At 42.7% G+C, this 17,782-nt stretch overlaps 2 protein-coding genes across 4 annotated transcripts in view; one reads left to right on the forward strand and one right to left on the reverse strand.

The window, feature by feature from the left end:
- Positions 1–646, forward strand: part of MRPL57 (mitochondrial ribosomal protein L57) — a 1,055-nt gene extending 409 nt beyond the window's left edge. The window contains exons 2-3 of the mRNA XM_021717536.1: positions 5–293; positions 431–646. Of these exons, the coding sequence (XP_021573211.1) occupies positions 5–220 (216 nt within the window). The 3' untranslated portion in view covers positions 221–293; positions 431–646. The remainder of the gene's footprint in view (positions 1–4; positions 294–430) is intronic.
- A 5,030-nt stretch (positions 647–5,676) lies between these two features.
- Positions 5,677–17,782, reverse strand: part of ZDHHC20 (zinc finger DHHC-type containing 20) — a 62,579-nt gene continuing 50,473 nt past the window's right edge. The window contains exons 9-13 of one of the 3 annotated variants that reach the window (XM_021717533.1): positions 14,978–15,104; positions 10,730–10,819; positions 9,285–9,400; positions 7,876–7,953; positions 5,677–6,796 (exon numbers count right to left, since the gene is read on the reverse strand). In XM_021717533.1, the coding sequence (XP_021573208.1) occupies positions 7,916–7,953; positions 9,285–9,400; positions 10,730–10,819; positions 14,978–15,104 (371 nt within the window). In that variant the 3' untranslated portion in view covers positions 5,677–6,796; positions 7,876–7,915. The remainder of the gene's footprint in view (positions 6,797–7,875; positions 7,954–9,284; positions 9,401–10,729; positions 10,820–14,977; positions 15,105–17,782) is intronic. The other 2 variants (XM_021717532.1, XM_021717531.1) reach the window with 2 other exon arrangements.

A 17,782-nucleotide genomic window follows, 5' to 3' on the forward strand; every position in this document is an offset into this window, starting at 1 on the left:
GGCGCGGCAGGCCATGGTGCGGCGTCTGGAGGTGGAGGCCGAGAACCACTACTGGCTGAGCGCGCCTTACATGACGGCCGAGCAGGAGCGGGGCCACGCCGCGGAGCGAAGGGCGCGGGCCTTCGAGGCCCTGAAAGCCGCCTGCGCCGCCCGCTTCCCCCCGCACCGGCTCGTGGAGCCCCAGCTGCGGCACCTGGAGATCACCCGGAAGTGGACCTGAAGGTCGCCCCTCGGGCCCCTGCCGGACGGCCACGGCTCCTTCCGGCACCCAGTGCCGGAGAGCTGGCCTGTGCGTGAGTTCCGGGCATTTGTGGGCGGGTGGCAGTGGCTCCCCGCGACTCGGGAGGCTGGGGCAACACACCGTAAGAGGGTTGTAACACCCTGAGACACGCTGAGTGGCTCGCCGGTTGAGGACCCCTTCTGTCTCCAGCATCGCCCGGACCTGTGCCCTCGGCAACACAAGCAATCAGCACCCCACGCGGTGGGTCGAGACCCTTTCGTCTTTGAGGAGCGCGCCTGGAGTCATAGCCGGCTCTGAGGCGTGGGCTGAGTTGCTGTGTGTGTGATACGGAAATATTGTGAACCGTTTAACAGAAGCTTGCAAAATGACAAAAGAAAAATAAAACAACTCAACCCCGTTACCCTACTATGCCTGTTACTCTGTGTAGGTCCGAAAGTTTCGACTTCGGAGTTTGAAAAATGAGAGTGGTTAACTTGAAGGAGACATTTTGGGAGTAAAAGGATGCCAAAATAAACCTTAAGTGTAAGGAAATAGAAGAAAACAGATCTGGAGATAAGCATTTTAGTGTACGGTTAATCTTTAATTTTTAAAACAATCTTGTGAAATATTCACACCATGTGAGTGTGAAACTGAAGCTTAGAAACGTCAGCAACATTTCCCTAACAGTCCGTTGCGGTGGCTCACACCTGTAATCCCTATGCTTTGCGAGGCTGAGGCGGGAGGATCGTTTGAGGCCAAGAGTGAGACTAGCCTGGGTGACATAGCAGACCCCATCTCTACAAAAGATTTTTAAAAACATATTTAAAAAATCAAGTTAAATTCCCATAAACAGTAAATGTACAATTCAGGACTAGGCTTATTAAAAGACCATATTCGTTTTAATATACCATGCTAAGTGCTATAAATATTGTTTTTTAGTCACTTTCTGGTCAAGGCAATGCTATTGAAACATTTGAATTTTGTTCTTGAAACTCTAGAACTGTTAACAGCTGCCATCAAATTGTAAGTCTTTTTTTGGTCATGGCCACTCAGAGCTCATAATCACATATGGAGTAAAATGTATCACCGCCTGGCACATGTCTAGTGTAGCACCTGAGGCTCTTGTCCTGCTGTTGAGTCCAAGGAAAGGACCTTTTCTCAACCTTGTCTGAGCAGTCAGGAGCAGCTTCAGAAGAGCAGATCCTTGAGCAGATTCTTAGTTTGCCTGGCAAGCAAATGGGACAGGAATTTCAAGTAGAGAACCTCATGATTTCTGAGGAAACTGACAGTGTTTAGTATTGTCCCAAGACAGGGTCTTGACACCGAAAGACACACAAAGAGGCTGAAGTAGGCAGGAGCCAGAACCTGAGCCTTCTTAGATGATACAGCTAGAGGCTTGGCTATTGTGTAAGTCATGGGGAGTTGTTGAAATGCTTCCATGGCAGATAGATGAAAAGCTGTATGATGCTGAAATACCAGCTACTCAGAGGCTGAGGTAGGAGGATCGCTTGAGCCCAGGAGTTTGAGGCTGCAGTGAGCGGTGATTGTGCTGCTGCATTCCAGCAGCTTGGGTGAGAGAGACCCTGTCTGAAAAAAAATTTTAAACACTCGCAAATAATACTTTACGGCTAAAAAATGCTAACAATCGCCTGAGCCTTTAGTAAGTCCTGATCCTTTTGCTGATGGAGGGTCTGGCCTAGGTGTCTATGGTACTGATCAGTCAGTTGTTGAAGGCCAGGTGGCGGTGGCAGTTTCTTAAAATAAGACAGCAGTGAAGTATCTGCTGCATTGAGTGACTGCCTTTCACAAAAGATTTCTCTGTAGCACATGGTGGTGTCTGAATGCATCTTACCCAGAGCAGAGCATCCTCATATCTACTGCTTGATCACCTAAACATACAGGATATTCTAAATCCTATGTTGTAATTTCAACACCCTTACCAGGAGTAGATTCCATCTAAAAAAAACAAACAAACCATTTCTTTGCTCTATAGGAAGCTCTTCCTCTGTTCAGGTTTTATGATGAGATTACAGTAGTTCATTCACATCTTCAGGCTCTACTTCTAATTCTCTTGCTATTCCTACTGCATCTGAATTTTTTTTTTTTTTGAGTTGGTGTCTTGCCCAGTGGCACAATCACAGCTCACTGCAACCTTAAACTCCTTGGCACAAGCAGTCCTCCCACCTCAGCCTCCTGAGTAGCTGGTGCCACCAAGATCTGCTAGTTTTTATTTTTTGTAGAGACGGGTATCTCACTTTGTTACCCAGGCTGGTCTTGAACTCCTGGCCTTACTTAAGTGATCCTCCCACCTCAGTCTCCCAAAGGGCTGGGATTACAGTTATGAGCCATCATGCCAAGCCTAAAATGCTTTCTGGATTGCTTTTTTGTAGCAACAGTCTCACTGTGGTACTGGCTGGTCTCCAACTCCTGGCCTGATGTGATCCTCTAACCTCAGCCTCCCAAAGCACTGAAATTAGAGGCATGAACCACCACCCCCAGCCTGTTTCCCCAAATTCGTAGTCTTTCTAACTAAACACTATTTTACCAGATTTTCAAGTTAATATTTAACAATTCTCTCATTTGGTATATACCACTTCAGAACATCAACAAAACATCAAATACAAGACTTTGTTTATTTGTTTATTAATAAAGTAATTCATTATGATTTTTGAAAAAAATGTTTAAAAATGTTTTGTGCACATGTTAATGTAGGTTAGGCCACTCAAAAGACAGAGCAAGAGTCAGCATCAGGTCATGGTCTAGGATTATACAAATGAGAACAAACACAGGGCTTTATGGCACTTGTTAAGGAAAGACAACCAAAGGAAACCGTACTTCAGATTTGTTTATATAAAAGCATATTAAAGATCACTTGAAAAGAGTGTCCATTTTTTAAATGGGCACAGACTCATTTGCAATCATGTACAAATATAATAAACTTGGCTAATAGCTTTCTTAATCTTTTAATACAAATACAAGTCCTTCTTTATACAACCCAACAAAATATAGAATGAAGTCATTAGAAAAATATGGACCTTTCTGAATCTATATTATTACATTTTTAATTTAAATTGGAAAATACAGTTTTAGGTCATATGAAACATGGATTTCAGATTTATATATTATCTGTACCTAATAGATTAGATATGATCTTTATTTTGGCTGCAATCCAAAAATATGGTTAATCTTACTAACAGATTAGTTAAAAATACTTGCCATTGATAGTAATGCTAGCCAAGAACAAGTGTAAGCAAAACGTAGTTGTAAGTTAGCCTATTCGGTTCCCCAAATATGCAGATCCAAACACTAAGCCCTTAAAATACACTGCTTTAAAGATAACTGAATGAAGACCTTACATGTCTGATCATCCTAAACAATCCTGTAAACATAGTTCAAATCTGCTCACTAATAAAAATAAAATTCAAGTAAACATTGCATATTTGATTTAAACCAACCTTACAGTTTTACTCACTTATGACACATTGGATCATAACCAGTAAATATGTAAAAAGTTTTTAAAATACCCTTTTTGTCAAGTTGAAACTATTGTAAACGTGTTCATTTTTAATAACTAATATACTGCAGCTGCTCTTTGGTTTGGTATAGTCTCAGGTACTGAATATTCAAGTAAATTTGTATCCAGGTAAACCAAGTCTCCTGTCTAATTGGTTTTTAATGGCAATGGCAAGACCTGAAACTCAACTTCATTTTCCTTAAATATTATCTCAAATTTTCAAGTGTTTGAAGGACCAAAGATAATGCTTATACATTTTGACAGGGCTTCATTTTTACTTTTTCTTCCCCAAACAGTTGACAGCAATACCAGTTGAAATACCAAAGCAGCAGCCTTTCTCCATTCCCAGTCACTTGTAGGCCCTTGTTGAATGGTCATTAATACATATGAAAAAATTCAGTTAAATATTTAGAATGTGGCAAATTTTTGGCTGTAAATTAAAGATAACTAAAAGACTTCAACTGAAAACTCCTGAAAAGGTATTTGTTGTGCAATTATAAAGATGATGTTTTATAACAGAAATTAAAAGAATTAAGAAAGATTACAATACCACTGAAGTGCCTGAATAGGTTAAGGAAAACTTCTGATTCCTCAGTTGTTAGCCAGGTACATGCAAATCTTTTGAGCCAAATGTAGAAATACAAAAAGTACCAAAACACTTCTGAAAGTCCCATATGTTTAACCGTTTACTCTTTCCTTACAATATGCAAACCACCAAACTGAAGTTATGTTTTTGGTTGGTAATTGATATTTCTTAACTCCCATTCTAGTCTGCTAGAATAAAAATTATTAAGACTGAGGAGTTGCTGGGTGTGGTGGCTCAATCAGGCCTGTAATCCCAGCACTTTGGGAGGCGGAGGTGAAAGGAATGCCTGAGCTCAGGGGTTTGAGACCAGCCTGGACACTTGGCGAGACCTCATCTCTACAAATCAAAAATTAGCTGGGCATGGTGGCGCACCCTTGTAGTTCCAACTACTTGGAAGGCTGAGGCAGAAGAATCGCCTGAGCCCAGAGGTCGAAGCTGTGGTGGTCATGAGCGTGCTACTGCACTCCAGCCTGGGCAACAGGGTGAGACTCCAACTCAAAAAAAAAAAAGAAAAGGACCAAGGAGTTGAAGCAAAGGTAGAAAGATTCATATTATGTTTTCAAAGCCGACTCGTTCCTTTGGTTCAAAGGGAAAAAGTTCCTTCTTTTTAAAATCCAGAATTAGTAAAGCCAGTGGAACTTGGACACATCTTACAAACTGTAAGCCCACAACAGCAACTGCAGAATCTGTGCTGCAGTAGGGAAAGAGAGCCTGTCCCTCATGTATTGCTCAGCATAGAGAACATGCTCCAAAAATGTTGGCTAAATGAAAAGTAAGTTGTTTTGCAAAATTAGGCACCGTAGCATGTCAAGTCCTCCAGTCCAGCTGATTCACAAGCCTCCCTCAATTCCATTTCTGACATGAAAGCCGTAATCTGAGACAGTCACAGATGCTGATGAGACTCACCTCTGCCGGCATAGTGGAAGCCACCCGTCATTTCGGGGGTGGGGGAGAGGTTGACCAAACAGTATAAGTGAGGAGTGACATTTCTGTATTGTTTATCATTTATAGGATTCTGTGCTTTTCTTTAGAATTAATGTAACAATTCCTGTCACTTGGATGACATTTTAAAAGGAGAAACATAGTTGGGCACAGTGACTCACGCCTGTAAGCCCAGCACTTTGGGAAGTGGAGGCGAGAGGATTGCCTGAGCCCAGGGGTTCTAGACTAGCCTGGGCAGTTTGGCAAGACCTCATCTACACAATAAATCAAAAATTAGCTGGGCGTGCTGGCACGCACCTGTGGTTCCAGTTACTTGGAAGGCTGAGGCAGAAGGATCACATGAACCCAGTGGGTTGAGGCTGCAGTGGCCGTGAGAGTGGCATTGCACTCCAGCCTGGACGACAGTGAGATTCCAATAAAAAAAAAAGAGGATTGTGTCTAGCAGAAAGAGCCTCTGTCAGAAAGTCAGATTAAGATTCTGTATCCAAGAGCTACCACTAGGCTTAGACTGTCTTCCTGAGAACCATATTATTCCAAACAACTTTTTGCCTAGTTTGAATTGCATTTTGAGTTGCTGTTTAAGCTGTTACAGGATTACTGTCAAAAGTTTCAAAGTAGCTTTGCGTTGTCACTCAAATTAAGACGGAAAAGCCAACTCAACAGCATGTTTAGTTCTAACTCCCCGGTGCTCAAAGGCCTCTCACCACTCACAAAGGCCCTGCCTCTCTCGGCTTCTCTCCAGCCCCTCTACCCCTTCCTCCAGGCCCCATATCCTGTAGCACATGCACCCTTGCTTCCCTGGCTATATATGTACCCCAAAAGTTCAAACGGATGTTACTGAAAAGGAGTAGGAACTGCAAATCCTTCTTAGAGTGCCAAGTTTCCATCCAGCCTTGGGCACACAACACAGTTGTGGCCATGCCCACAGCTGAGCCTTCACCTGATTACACCAGTGTGTTCTATATTCTGAATGACTTCATCTAGATATATGAATCCCTCTGAGTGTTAAAGCCACCAGTAAAAAAATTTTATTAAAAATGTTGAAAAGTAGAAAACAGTAATTATAAACTAGCAAATACCCAATTTAAAAAAAGCAGTTTCTTTTCCTTATACAGTACAAGCAACAGTGATCTGGGTATTCTGCAGCCATCTGCCCGAGACGTACTTGACTTAATACAAGTTTCTGAGTGAAAGTTTGATGGATACTAAGAAACAACTCAATGATGTAACTCAGGTATCAAAAAAATAGATACGCATGTTAAAGTATGACAGCTCATATTATAACATCTTGCAACATGGTTATTTCCAGAGTCAAACTGAGTGACTTCTGTAGCTTGAGTCAGTGCTGCACACATGGACACAAGATTAAGGCATCCTCCCGCTCTGGAGTAGTGCTTCATGGGTCCAGCGACCTGGACCAAGGCTTCCTTTTAAAAAAATATACCTTCTGTTATACTTCATTTGTTTCATTCCATTGAATAATCTGTTTGCAAATGAAATTGAAAATAACAGTCCATAATGTGTTTTCATATACCTATAAAAAACAGAAAAAATGGAATCATTGGTTAAAACTTGATTTTTTATTTCTGAAAATATTTCTTAAAATGGTTCTGTGGGCTAAGGTATAAAGCTGCTAATATAACAAGATGGAACTTGATAACATTACTACTATAAGAATAAAGATTTCTGTAAGCAGTGAGTGAGGGGTACCACTGACTTGCTTCCCTTGAAGCACCCAGAAAGTAGGTGGAGGGGGAGCCTGACAGTAGTCCCCTGACCACTAGCCCAGACACCACTTGAATCGACATCTTGCCCAGCTGCCCCTGCTCTAAGCCTGGTGCAGGATATGGGCAAGTTCCTGCGGCCAGCACCAGGCACTACCTGCTACACCGAGAAGCTAGCTCTAGCTCTGGGGGCAAGGACCTGGCCCACAGTCACCACATGTAGCCCTGCAGTCCTCATCACAGAGGCCACCCGCCTAATGGGCCGCTACCCCAGTGCCTGGGATTGTGGTCCCGAAACCCTGGACACAGGTACCCGGGACACAGCTGCCCATGGACGAGCTGTGGGTAGGAGCAGCTGCCCTGGATGGCAGTGCAGCAGGCTCCCTCGGAGGCGTGCGCCCTGCCATGCACTTATGGGAATGCCTGGTGGGTGCTGTCCTAGGCCGCGCGAGTGTGTGACTTCTCACACAGCAGTGCGCTGTGGCTGCGTCTTTCACAATGCAAGCAGCATCAGTGAGCCTTCATGCCTTTTCTGCAGCTTTTAATCTCAGTCACTCTTCTGTGGGTCAGATTTAGTCAACAGTGGGCAGAATCACCTTTCTTTTTTTAATAAGGTACCATTAACTAAAAGGGACAGTTGTCTACATATCAGTCCTATTTTTATTAGTTTCTTCATTAATTTACAAAAGTTTACTAAGATTGTGCTAGAAGTGGTAAGAAAAGTGAGATTTTGGCAGATGTTATCTTCTAGTCCCTTCTACACTGCTTTGCTGATATAATTGAAAAAGCTCAAGCAAAACCAGAAAAAAGAATTGCAAATTGTGTTGAGATCATGAAATATGCAAATAAACTGAATGTGTTCAAGGAAATTACCTTTATATTTTCTTACCTTGTTCTTACTCAAATGGTTAGTTATGAGCAAGTGGTACTCAATTTTCTATTGCCACTGTAACATGGTTATTTGTCCCTGTAAGCACATAATTATACATGACATGACCAAAAAAAGTGTTACTTTACGTTTCTGGCTAAATGATGAAATTGATCACAGTAAACACAACTAGTTGTCATGTATGCACTAAATAAGCAAATGGGACCCACTTTTCTTCTTGTGGAACCCAGAAGTAAAGATTGTCAAGACCTGAAGTCTGCTTTTATGCTTATCCTTGTGAAAATACCCACTGGCTTTAAAGATGTTAAGCAGCAAGGATTAAGAAGTCCACAACACAAACTTCTCCCTTGATCCTTTTTAAACAGCCAGAATCTTGCTGTGTTGCCCAGATTTGACTCGTGCTCCTGGGCGATTCACACAGGAAGTGCAATGGCCCTAACAGAGACTGTAATGATACTAATTTAAGAGAAAGCCTTCCATTTTGCTAGAAGTCCCGAAGAAAAAAAGTCCTAACAGCAAGTTTTTAGGGTATTTCCTACAGTTTCAGCAACTGGATCTGAGTGTCCCAAACCCTCTTTCTCCAGTGCAAGAAGACAGTGACAGTATTATTACTATGATCACTAAGAACGACTTCAGACACAGGCCGCAATACTAGCTAAGTGGCCAGACAATATGGCAAGTTCAGGTCTGATTAGAACCTTTACTTCAGTTATATCGATTGTTCTGTACTGCACCCACAAATCATAAAATGATTAAGAGTCAACTAGAAAAGGTTAAAATATCTCCAGTGCACTCTGTGTTAGAGTCTCACTCTTTCGCCCAGGCTGGAGGGCAGTGGCATGCTCTTTTCACCTCAGCCTTCCAAGTAGCTGGAACTACAGGAGTGTGCCACCATGCCCGGCTAATTTTTTGATTTATTGCAGAGATGAAGCCTCGCCAAGTTGCCCAGGCTGGTCTGGAACCTCTGGGCTCAGGCAATCCTCTCGCCTCTGCCTCCCAAAGTGTTGGGATGTCAGGTATGAGCCACCGTGCCCAGCACGATCTTTTCAATAATTATTTTCAGTTAAGCAAAAGCTGGGATCCTAAAGAACAACACTGCTTAAAAGGTTACTCAGAATAGCCAATGACAAAAAAAAACTTCCACATCTGAGTGAAGAAAGGCACGGTTGGGTCACAAAAAGCTCACAGCTCAACAGAACAAGACACAATGTCGGCCACCATACTCTCCTCACTCTGCCCCTTCCCCCTAGAAGCTATCAGGAATCACAAACACCCCAGAGATAACACTGCATTTTAATTTCATGTATCTATTTTTAAGTACCACATTATTTTAATTTTTCCATATTCGTTAAATGTGGTGAATTTCATTTGAACCAGACAAAGCAGTTCCTCAGACTGACAGCCATTACCTGATCTGACGATGCCCTCTTCAGCTCCATTGTCTAGCCACTGAGAGTCACTGTCCAACAAGCGGTTTTTTGATTCACTAAGTGGTTTGATAGGAAAAGGCTGATTTGAGCTAATACTGAAAAAAAAGAGCAAATAACATAGTAAACAGTTGAATGGTCAGTTAAAGATACTTATTCAATTAATAAGCAAATTAGTATCCTTCTCCTACTCATGTGAGGGCAGCTCAGGAGATCTTAGCACTCTGAAAACACTTTCTTCCAAATTAGAACAGGCCCACAACCCCCATTAATGGCTCTCTAGACCCCAGAGCCTGTACTCTAGCACTGCCGGTGAAAGCAGCAAGGCAAAGGAAATGCTTCTGAGGCTGGCTGAAGGGCTTTAACGTGTTAATCAGGAGCCATAGGAGGACAGGACAGGTGAGGGTCTATGCCTGTGGCCAGCACGAACAAATTACCTGTCATTTCCCAAGTTTTCTGCTTTCTACCTCTGCAGTTTAGATCTAAGGGGAAAAAATGATTCAGTGATTTAGTGTAGACTTATTTATCTAGCTAGGAGAGCTGGGAAGGGAGGGAATAGAGGCAGGGAGGAAGGAGGAACAGGGATCTAAGACCTGCTGGGCCCTGGGTCAGGCACTGGTGCACCGGACAAATGCCTCAACCCTCACAGTGACTTTGGGGGTTAGATCTTGTCACCCTCATTTTACAGAGCTGGAAACTGAGACTCATGTTCAAGTGACTTGTTCAGAACCAAAGGAGTGTTAGCGCTCGAAGGCTCCTCAGGCCTATGTTCCTTCAGTATTAACAGGTCAGCTTGGAACTGGCAATCTCTCATCCCTATGATTTATTTCCATAACACACATGCCTGACTGTTAATTTAGCCAGAAGCATCTCCAGCTTCTTTAAAATTTCATCTAAAATGAACTATTTCACTGAATTTATGAAACAGTTTTCTTGCCATGCAAAATATTATGAGAAAACTTCCTTTAAGAAAAATTAATGAAAAAAATTTGTATTTTTGAATCTTCATTATTATCTGACACTGTAATGAAAGTTTATCAAAATAAAATGATTATTAAAATGGCCAATTTCCCTGAAAAAATATAACTGACATAAACCAATATCTTGAGAGACTATCTGAGTTGCCGCCTCCTTTGCCCAGACATTTCTAGTTTTAAGTGATTATCCAGGTTTAACTATCAAGCCAGCATTCTCTCTCCTACTGTCTAGTGTTCTGGTTTGAATAATTACAAAAATATGGTTAACCTAAGCATGTCAGCACATACACACACTAACCCTCAGTTTTAAAAAGCCTCCATAGAAGTTCTCTTTCCCCATCTGTGCCGCTTTACTGAATTACACATGCTTATCCACAGGACATGCACTCTCCACACATGCACACAGTTCGCTTTACAGAGAATCTGGAAAGCGTGACCACAAAAGCACACCTTCTGGCAAACTCATTTTGGCTTGTAGCAGAAGCTTGCTCTGGATCCATCCCCACAAGGCGAGTTGGAAAGCTGCAGCCATCACCTAAGCTGTGCAACGAAAACATCAGTCATAATTCACATCATTTTAAGTTAAGTCAACGTGGTCAAATTTAACACCTGGTTTTCAGAGACACTGTCACTTCAGGGGATAATTCCTAAGATTTATAATCTAGGAGGTTATTATCACCACTGAAGACATAAGCCCTTTCCTGTATAACTTACGGACATTCAGAAACAAGTCTTTCAGCCTGTGAAGATCACAGTGCCTCATACGGCACCTCGGACACAGGCATTCGAACATCTGGGTAACTGCCCTGCTTACCACTATCATCTGTGGTATCATTCAGGCTCAAACTGAAATTCACAATGTAAGGTCCACATATGTACTCATTCAACAACATTCATTCAACACATATTTACTGAACGCCTCGGATGTTCCGGGTACTAGGGACACAGCAGTGAAGAGAAGAAAACCTTTTCCTTCGAGATGCTCAGGGTCCAGAAGAGGCTCAGTTGTGCCTCACTTTCATATTCTAAGCTATATACAACAGGGACCTCCTTTTTTTCTTCCTTTTCTTCCACTGTGTAGCCCTCTTGAGTGCCAGCAGCTTATGGGCACAGAGGCCAAGCAATGGTTCGAGGACACCGTTTGCTCTGGCATGGGGTACAATGAGAAGCCCAGGGGGACGAGCCTGTCATAAATCCAAACCCATGCATCACAACAGGAACTTTACTTCCAGTCAAGATGGAAAAACTGTAAACCTGATGGCCACCATTAGTCAGAAACAGAATAGTATAAAATAACTTCTTAAAATAGGCACCATAGAACTGTGATTTTGGGGGAAAAACAAAAGCCAGCCAGTCTCAGCTTTCTTCCAGGCCTTGGTACCAGGAGGGAAACCAAGCAGAGCATGGCCGACTCCCCAAAACAAGTGCCAGAGCTGAAGGGTTAGGAAGCTCCAGTGGCCTGAGGCAATGGGACCTAGCCGAGAGAGAGCAAAGCATGCAGAGCAGTGGTGAGAGAAACCCACAGGAGCGGCACTTGGGTCTTCCACGAACACTACTGTGAACCCAGAAGAGAACCACTGGGCAGTGTGAGCTGAACCACCCACAGAGCTCCCCTCAACATTGGGGGCATGCAGAGCAGAGCAGTCCCACTGCACAAAGGACTTGGCAGACACTGACTGACAGCAAGGCTAGCCTTACTCTAGAGAAAATGCTCCTCTGAACTCAACCTAATAAGCCTAAAAAAAGACGAGACTGAAGCATAAGTAATGTAACTGACTCCCAAAACACAATGAGCAATCTTTTATTTTTTTTATTTTTATTTTTGAGTTGGAGTCTCACTCTGTCGCCCAGACTGGAGTGCAGTGGCCGCTCCCGGTCACCGCAGCCTCGACCTGCTGGGCTCCGGCGATCCTTCCGCCTCAGCCTTCCCAGTAGCCGGAATTACAGGCATGCGCTACCAAGCCCGGCTGATTTTTTGATTTATTGTAGAGATGAGGTCTCGCTAATGAGCAATCTTTTAAGGGGAAACAATAAAACCTAGATACTCAGCAAAGTAGCATTCAGCATGTCTGCCATCCCATCAAAAATGACTAGACATAACAAGTAGCAAAAAATGTGATCCATAGCCAAGAAAGAAAAGTCAACATAAAAGTATGAGAAAATTAGCAACTTCAGTGAAAATTAGCAAACGAGACTTTAAAATAGTGATTTTAAATATGTTTATGATTTGCTGGGTGCCGTGGCTCACACCTATAATCCCAGCACTTTGGGAGGCCAAGGTAAGAGGAACGCCTGAGTCTACAGGTTCGAGATCAGTCTGGGTAGCTTGGTGAGACCTCATCTCTACAATAAATCAAGAAAAATTAGCCGGGTATGGTGGCACATGCCTGTAGTTCCAGCTACTTGGAAGGCTGAGGTGGAAGGATTGCTTGAGCCCAGCAGGTCAAGGCTGTGGTGGCCGTGAGCGTGCCACTGCACTCCAGCCTGGGTGACAGAATGAGACTCCGACATACATACACAAAAATAAATAAATAATAAATAAATAAATAACTATGTTCATGAACTAAAAGGAAAAATGGATATAACAAAAAGAGAAATATAAGGTATGTATGTAAAAATGGAACTTTCAAAAGTGAAAAACCCAACAATGAAACAGCCACCAGATGGGTTTACCAGCAGGCTAGACACTGCAGAAGAGCCCAGTGAACTTGCAGACACAGCAGCAGAAACTAACCAAAATGAAGCAAAGAGAGAAAAGAAGGTGGGGGAGGGGAGAGGACAGAACAGTGGTGTCACTGCCAAGCAGCTCAATATGCCATACCTGAGAGTGCCAGGAAAGATGGGGGCTGGGGGTAGGGGCCAGGAGGAGGTAAATAGGCAGAAAAACAACCGAAGATGTCATTGTTAAAAATTATTCAGATATGGCCAGGTGTGGTGTCTCACGCCTGTAATCCCAGCACTTTGGGAGGCCAAAGGAGAAGACTGCTTGTGCACAGGAGTTCAGGACCAGCCCAGGCAACACTGTGAGATCTCATCTCTAAAAAATAAAAAAACTAGCTGGGTGTGATGGGCAGGGCTGTAGTCTCAGCTACTTGTGAGGCTGAGGCAGAAGGATCACCTGAAACCAGGAAGTTGAGACTGCAAATTCAGAACTGATTAAAACTATAAAATAATAGCATCAAGATACCCAATGACCTCCCAGGTAGGCAAAACACCAGGAAATGTCATCACCAAACTGCTTAAGCTGACAAACACAAAATCTTGAAGTAGTTAAGGGAAAAAGACATAATAATTTACAAACAGTGGAATAAAGATAAGAAGGAGGCTGACTTCTTGTTAGAAACAATGCAAACCAGAAAACAGTGGAGATCATTGAAGAAAGGAAAGCAAACAAGCAAAAAACCTGTCAACTTTGAATTCTGATTAGAGAGAAAAGCCTCAAAACAGTCTGTTTCGACCAGTGGGAATGGAAAACCCTGAATATATGAGACAATGGACAGAGCACAACAAAGAGGTGGGTGAACCTGAAGACAGCAACAGGAGATACACAGCCCAAAACAGAACAAAGGTTGAGTAAGAAGTGAACCGTGTGTCACTGGCTATGGACTTAGAGTGGACAGTTGCTTGTGAACCTGGAGTTCTTGCAGTCACAGGGAAGGGAGATGACAGAATAATCTTACTAGTTTTTTCCAAATTTGATGAAAGTTACAGATGCAAGAAGTTCAACCAACCCCAAGCACAAGCAATGAGAAATCTAGACCATGGTCTTTATGGCAATCAAACTGTGAAAGCAGTGATAAACAGAAAGTCTTAAAAGTACCCACAGAAGAAATACGTATTATATAGACAAAAGACAGCTGAAGCAATGTTAAGAATGTTATACCAAGCAAAAATGTCCTTCAAGATGAAGGCAAAATAAGTTATTTTCAGGCAAAAAATAAGCAATTCACTGAATTAAAGAAAAACCCCACAACTCTTACAAATGTTACTGACTTTCAAATTTTTCCTTCTCTATGATGACTTTGGTATACAGATGGTCTAAAGTGGATGGACATTAGAATCACCACAAGAATATAATCTCATTTACATTTTTTCCTTCAAAATGAAAGTAAGTTGTTTGAAGTAAAGAATCAAATGTTTGGTAAAATTTACACTACACGTTTGGTCTTCTTTAAGACACAATAGAATTCATAATTCACTCCTGTGATGGGTTCTTTGAAGCTATGGCTAATAAGTATAAATTCTTAGGATTCTTTACTTCAAACAACTTACTTTCATTTTGAAGGAAAAAAATGTTTGGTAAAATTTACACTACGTTTGGTCTTCTTTAAGACACAACAGAATTCATAATTCACTCCTCTGATGGGCTCTTTGAAGCTATGACTAATAATTATAAATTCTTAGGATTCTTTACTTCAAACAACTTACTTTCATTTTGAAGGAAAAAAATGATTCTCAGTGTTTATGAATCATCTTTTTCTACTTTTCGTTTAAATATATGTTCAAACTCTCATATACACTAATCAAAAAATGAAAAAATAGAATCTGTAATATATGATCAAGACATTCTGAGTTTTCATTCTTAAGGAGTAAGAACGTAGTTATGCATTGTACTCTCTAAATGTTGAGGCACCTAACCAGAGAGGCAGAGACTAGCACAGTTTCCATGATCTCGGAGACTTGCATTTTGTAAATTACCTTGAAAACACTGGAAGTAACCAGTATTTCTTCTCATCACCAAAGACTTGTCTCCAATTTTTACTGCATCCAAGAGAGAAACCATTTCCATCTGGTCCATATGAAAATGTTGGTGCACGGAATGATTCTGTTAAATACATGTTTAAAAATTAATTAATCTATTTTAAAATCATAGGAGAAATGGAAAGCACCAATTTTATTACTTGTAGCCTTTGATAGAAAAAAACTATAAATATAATTTAAAATAAATATTTGTAGCAACTAAAAGATAAATTCCTGAAACTTATTTGGGAAAAAATGGCACATTTCATACTTCACCAACCTTAAAAATAATGTCAAAATAACTACTATTACTGAAAGTCTAAATGCTACCAGCTTTGTTCAGGAAATGCTTGTCCAGCTATTTGAACACCTTCCTGAGTTTTCCCCTATATTTTCATTTCATATACTCTGTTCAGTATAACTTACTTTTTTAAAAAAAGATATTTTAACTCTTGCAACTTCGCCCATTATTTATGAATTTACTACTATGTCTCTGACGGCACAATACCAGGTATTTGGGATTCAAAGATAAGTTAGATGGAATTCCTACCAAAGACCCTCTAGTGTAGCAACTTCCCGTGTTTCAAGTGTTGACACAGTCAGGATGTGCTGGGAGCACCAAGGGGAAGGGGACGAATCTGTCTGGAGAGGGACAGAATTCGGTGTATGTCTGGGGTGTTGCAGGAGAAGTTGAAAGACGGAGGTGGTGGCACTTGAGCTTGAACAACAAACAGCAGATGAGGATACAGAGGGGGACCACAGACTATGCTTTCAAGTTTGGTTGTTAGTGACGTACAGAAAGGTCTAGAAAAGCCACAAGAAAAGCTTTGTTTCTTTTTTAAAATTTCTGAGTTGGGACCTCACTATGTTGCCCAGTCTGAAGTGCAGTGGCATGAGTATGGCTCACTGCAGCCTCCTGAGTAGCTGGGACTACAGGCGCCTGCCACAAGCCTGGCTAATTTTTTGTAGAGACAAGGTCTCACTGGGTTGCCCAGGCTGGTTTTGAACTCCGGGGTTCAAGCAATTCTCCTGCCTCAGCCTCCCAAAGTGTTGAGCTTCCAAGTATGAGCCACCATACCCTGTGATTTCATTTATATAATTTTATAAATATGTGGGCATGTTCTAGGTAAGGATGTAAACAAATGCATTTCTTACTCTGGTCACTAGCAAAACAAAGTTTGAAAAAGACTGTTCAAAGAGCTCCGCAGATTCCCCAGAAGCACCAGTCTCTCTGGTCCCTACAGGGGCTTGGTGAGAACTGGGCAGACGAGTGTGCATGCCCCGGCTGAAGCTGTCGCCACTGACTAATGTCACCACTGCCAGACTCATCAGCTCTGAATAGAAGAAATCTGGCTTTCTAGGCGAAATCACTCACACAGATCTCAGCTCTTGGTGGGGGGGTCAAGAGCCCGACTTCGCACACAGGCTGCCTTCTGGGCGCCTCCCATTGAGGGTGAAGAGATGGTGGGAGAGGGCCAAGAGGAAGCTAACGGAGTTAAGTTCTATTTCCACGAGAGAAGGACACAGGCATAGTGGGCCTGGAAGCGAGCTCAGCAGCGGAGGGCAGGTGAGCTGGGCAGGAGGGACCAAGGGTTCCCCCTGGAGCCACTGTCACCTGATGGCTCCGCAGCAGCCAAGGCCAGGGTCCAGCACGGAAGGGCCTCATGTCCCCCTCAGGCTGCTTCACCTTTCTGTAAGAGGAGCTGTTTCCTTCCAATGCTCCCAGCAGATCCGTGGCTTTAGATGGCAGGTGGTTTTTAACTCTGTTATAGGACACTACAATGACAACCCCCCCATTTCCTGTCTTTGCGCACCTGCAGATGTATAAATGTTCTATTTATTTATTTATTTATTTGAGCTGGAGTCTCATTCCGTTGCCCAGGCTGGAGTGCAGTGGCATGCTCACAGTCACCCCAGCATCAACCTGCTGGGCTCAGGCAACCTTTCTGCCTCAGTCTTCCACGTAGCTGGAACGATAGGCGTGAGCTACCACACCCAGCTAATTTTTTGATTTATTGTAGAGATGAGGTCTCGCCAAGTTGCCCAGGTTGTTCTCGAATCTGTGTGCTCAGGCAATTCCCTCACCACAGCCTCCCAAAGTGCTTGAGCTACCGCACCCAGCCTAAATATTCTTTGTAAAACAGCGGCACATGCCAATGGATCCGCGTGAGCAATGCCGCCAGCTTTATTCAGGAAATGCTTGTCCAGCTATTTGAATACCTTCCTGAGTTTTCCCCTATATTTTCATTTTTTTAAATGCTGAAGCTGGTGATATAACGTGTCAGCTTCACTGATGACTAAAATAAAGACAGGAATAAAGTAGTCAGGCCAGAGCTGACTCCTCAGCCTCAAGCACGGAGTACAACTGGAGGTGCTGACCATGGGGGAAAGCAAGGACCACACAGAACGAGGAGTGTGCTGCTATGTTCCAGCTAATGGAAGCTGTCGCTAAGATGTAGAAAGCACTGGGTGCAGGGGCTCACGTCTATCATCCCAGCACTTTGGAAGGCCAAGGCGAGAAGACTGCCTTAGCCCTCAGGTTTGAGACCAGCCTGGGCAACCTGGTGAGACTTCGTCTCTACAGTAAATAAAAAAATTAGCTGGATGTGGTAGTGCACACCTGTAGTTCCAGCTACTTAGAAGGCTGAGATGGAAAGATCGCCTGAGCTCAGCAGGTCGAGGCTGCAGTGGCCGTGAGCAGTGTGCTACTGCACTCCAGCCTGGGTGACAGAGGGAGACTCCAACTCAAAAAAAAAAAAAAAA

The sequence above is a fragment of the Carlito syrichta genome, unplaced genomic scaffold, assembly GCF_000164805.1.
Source record: "Carlito syrichta isolate Samal-C Ts95f unplaced genomic scaffold, Tarsius_syrichta-2.0.1 Scaffold309850, whole genome shotgun sequence".
NCBI lineage: Eukaryota > Metazoa > Chordata > Mammalia > Primates > Tarsiidae > Carlito > Carlito syrichta.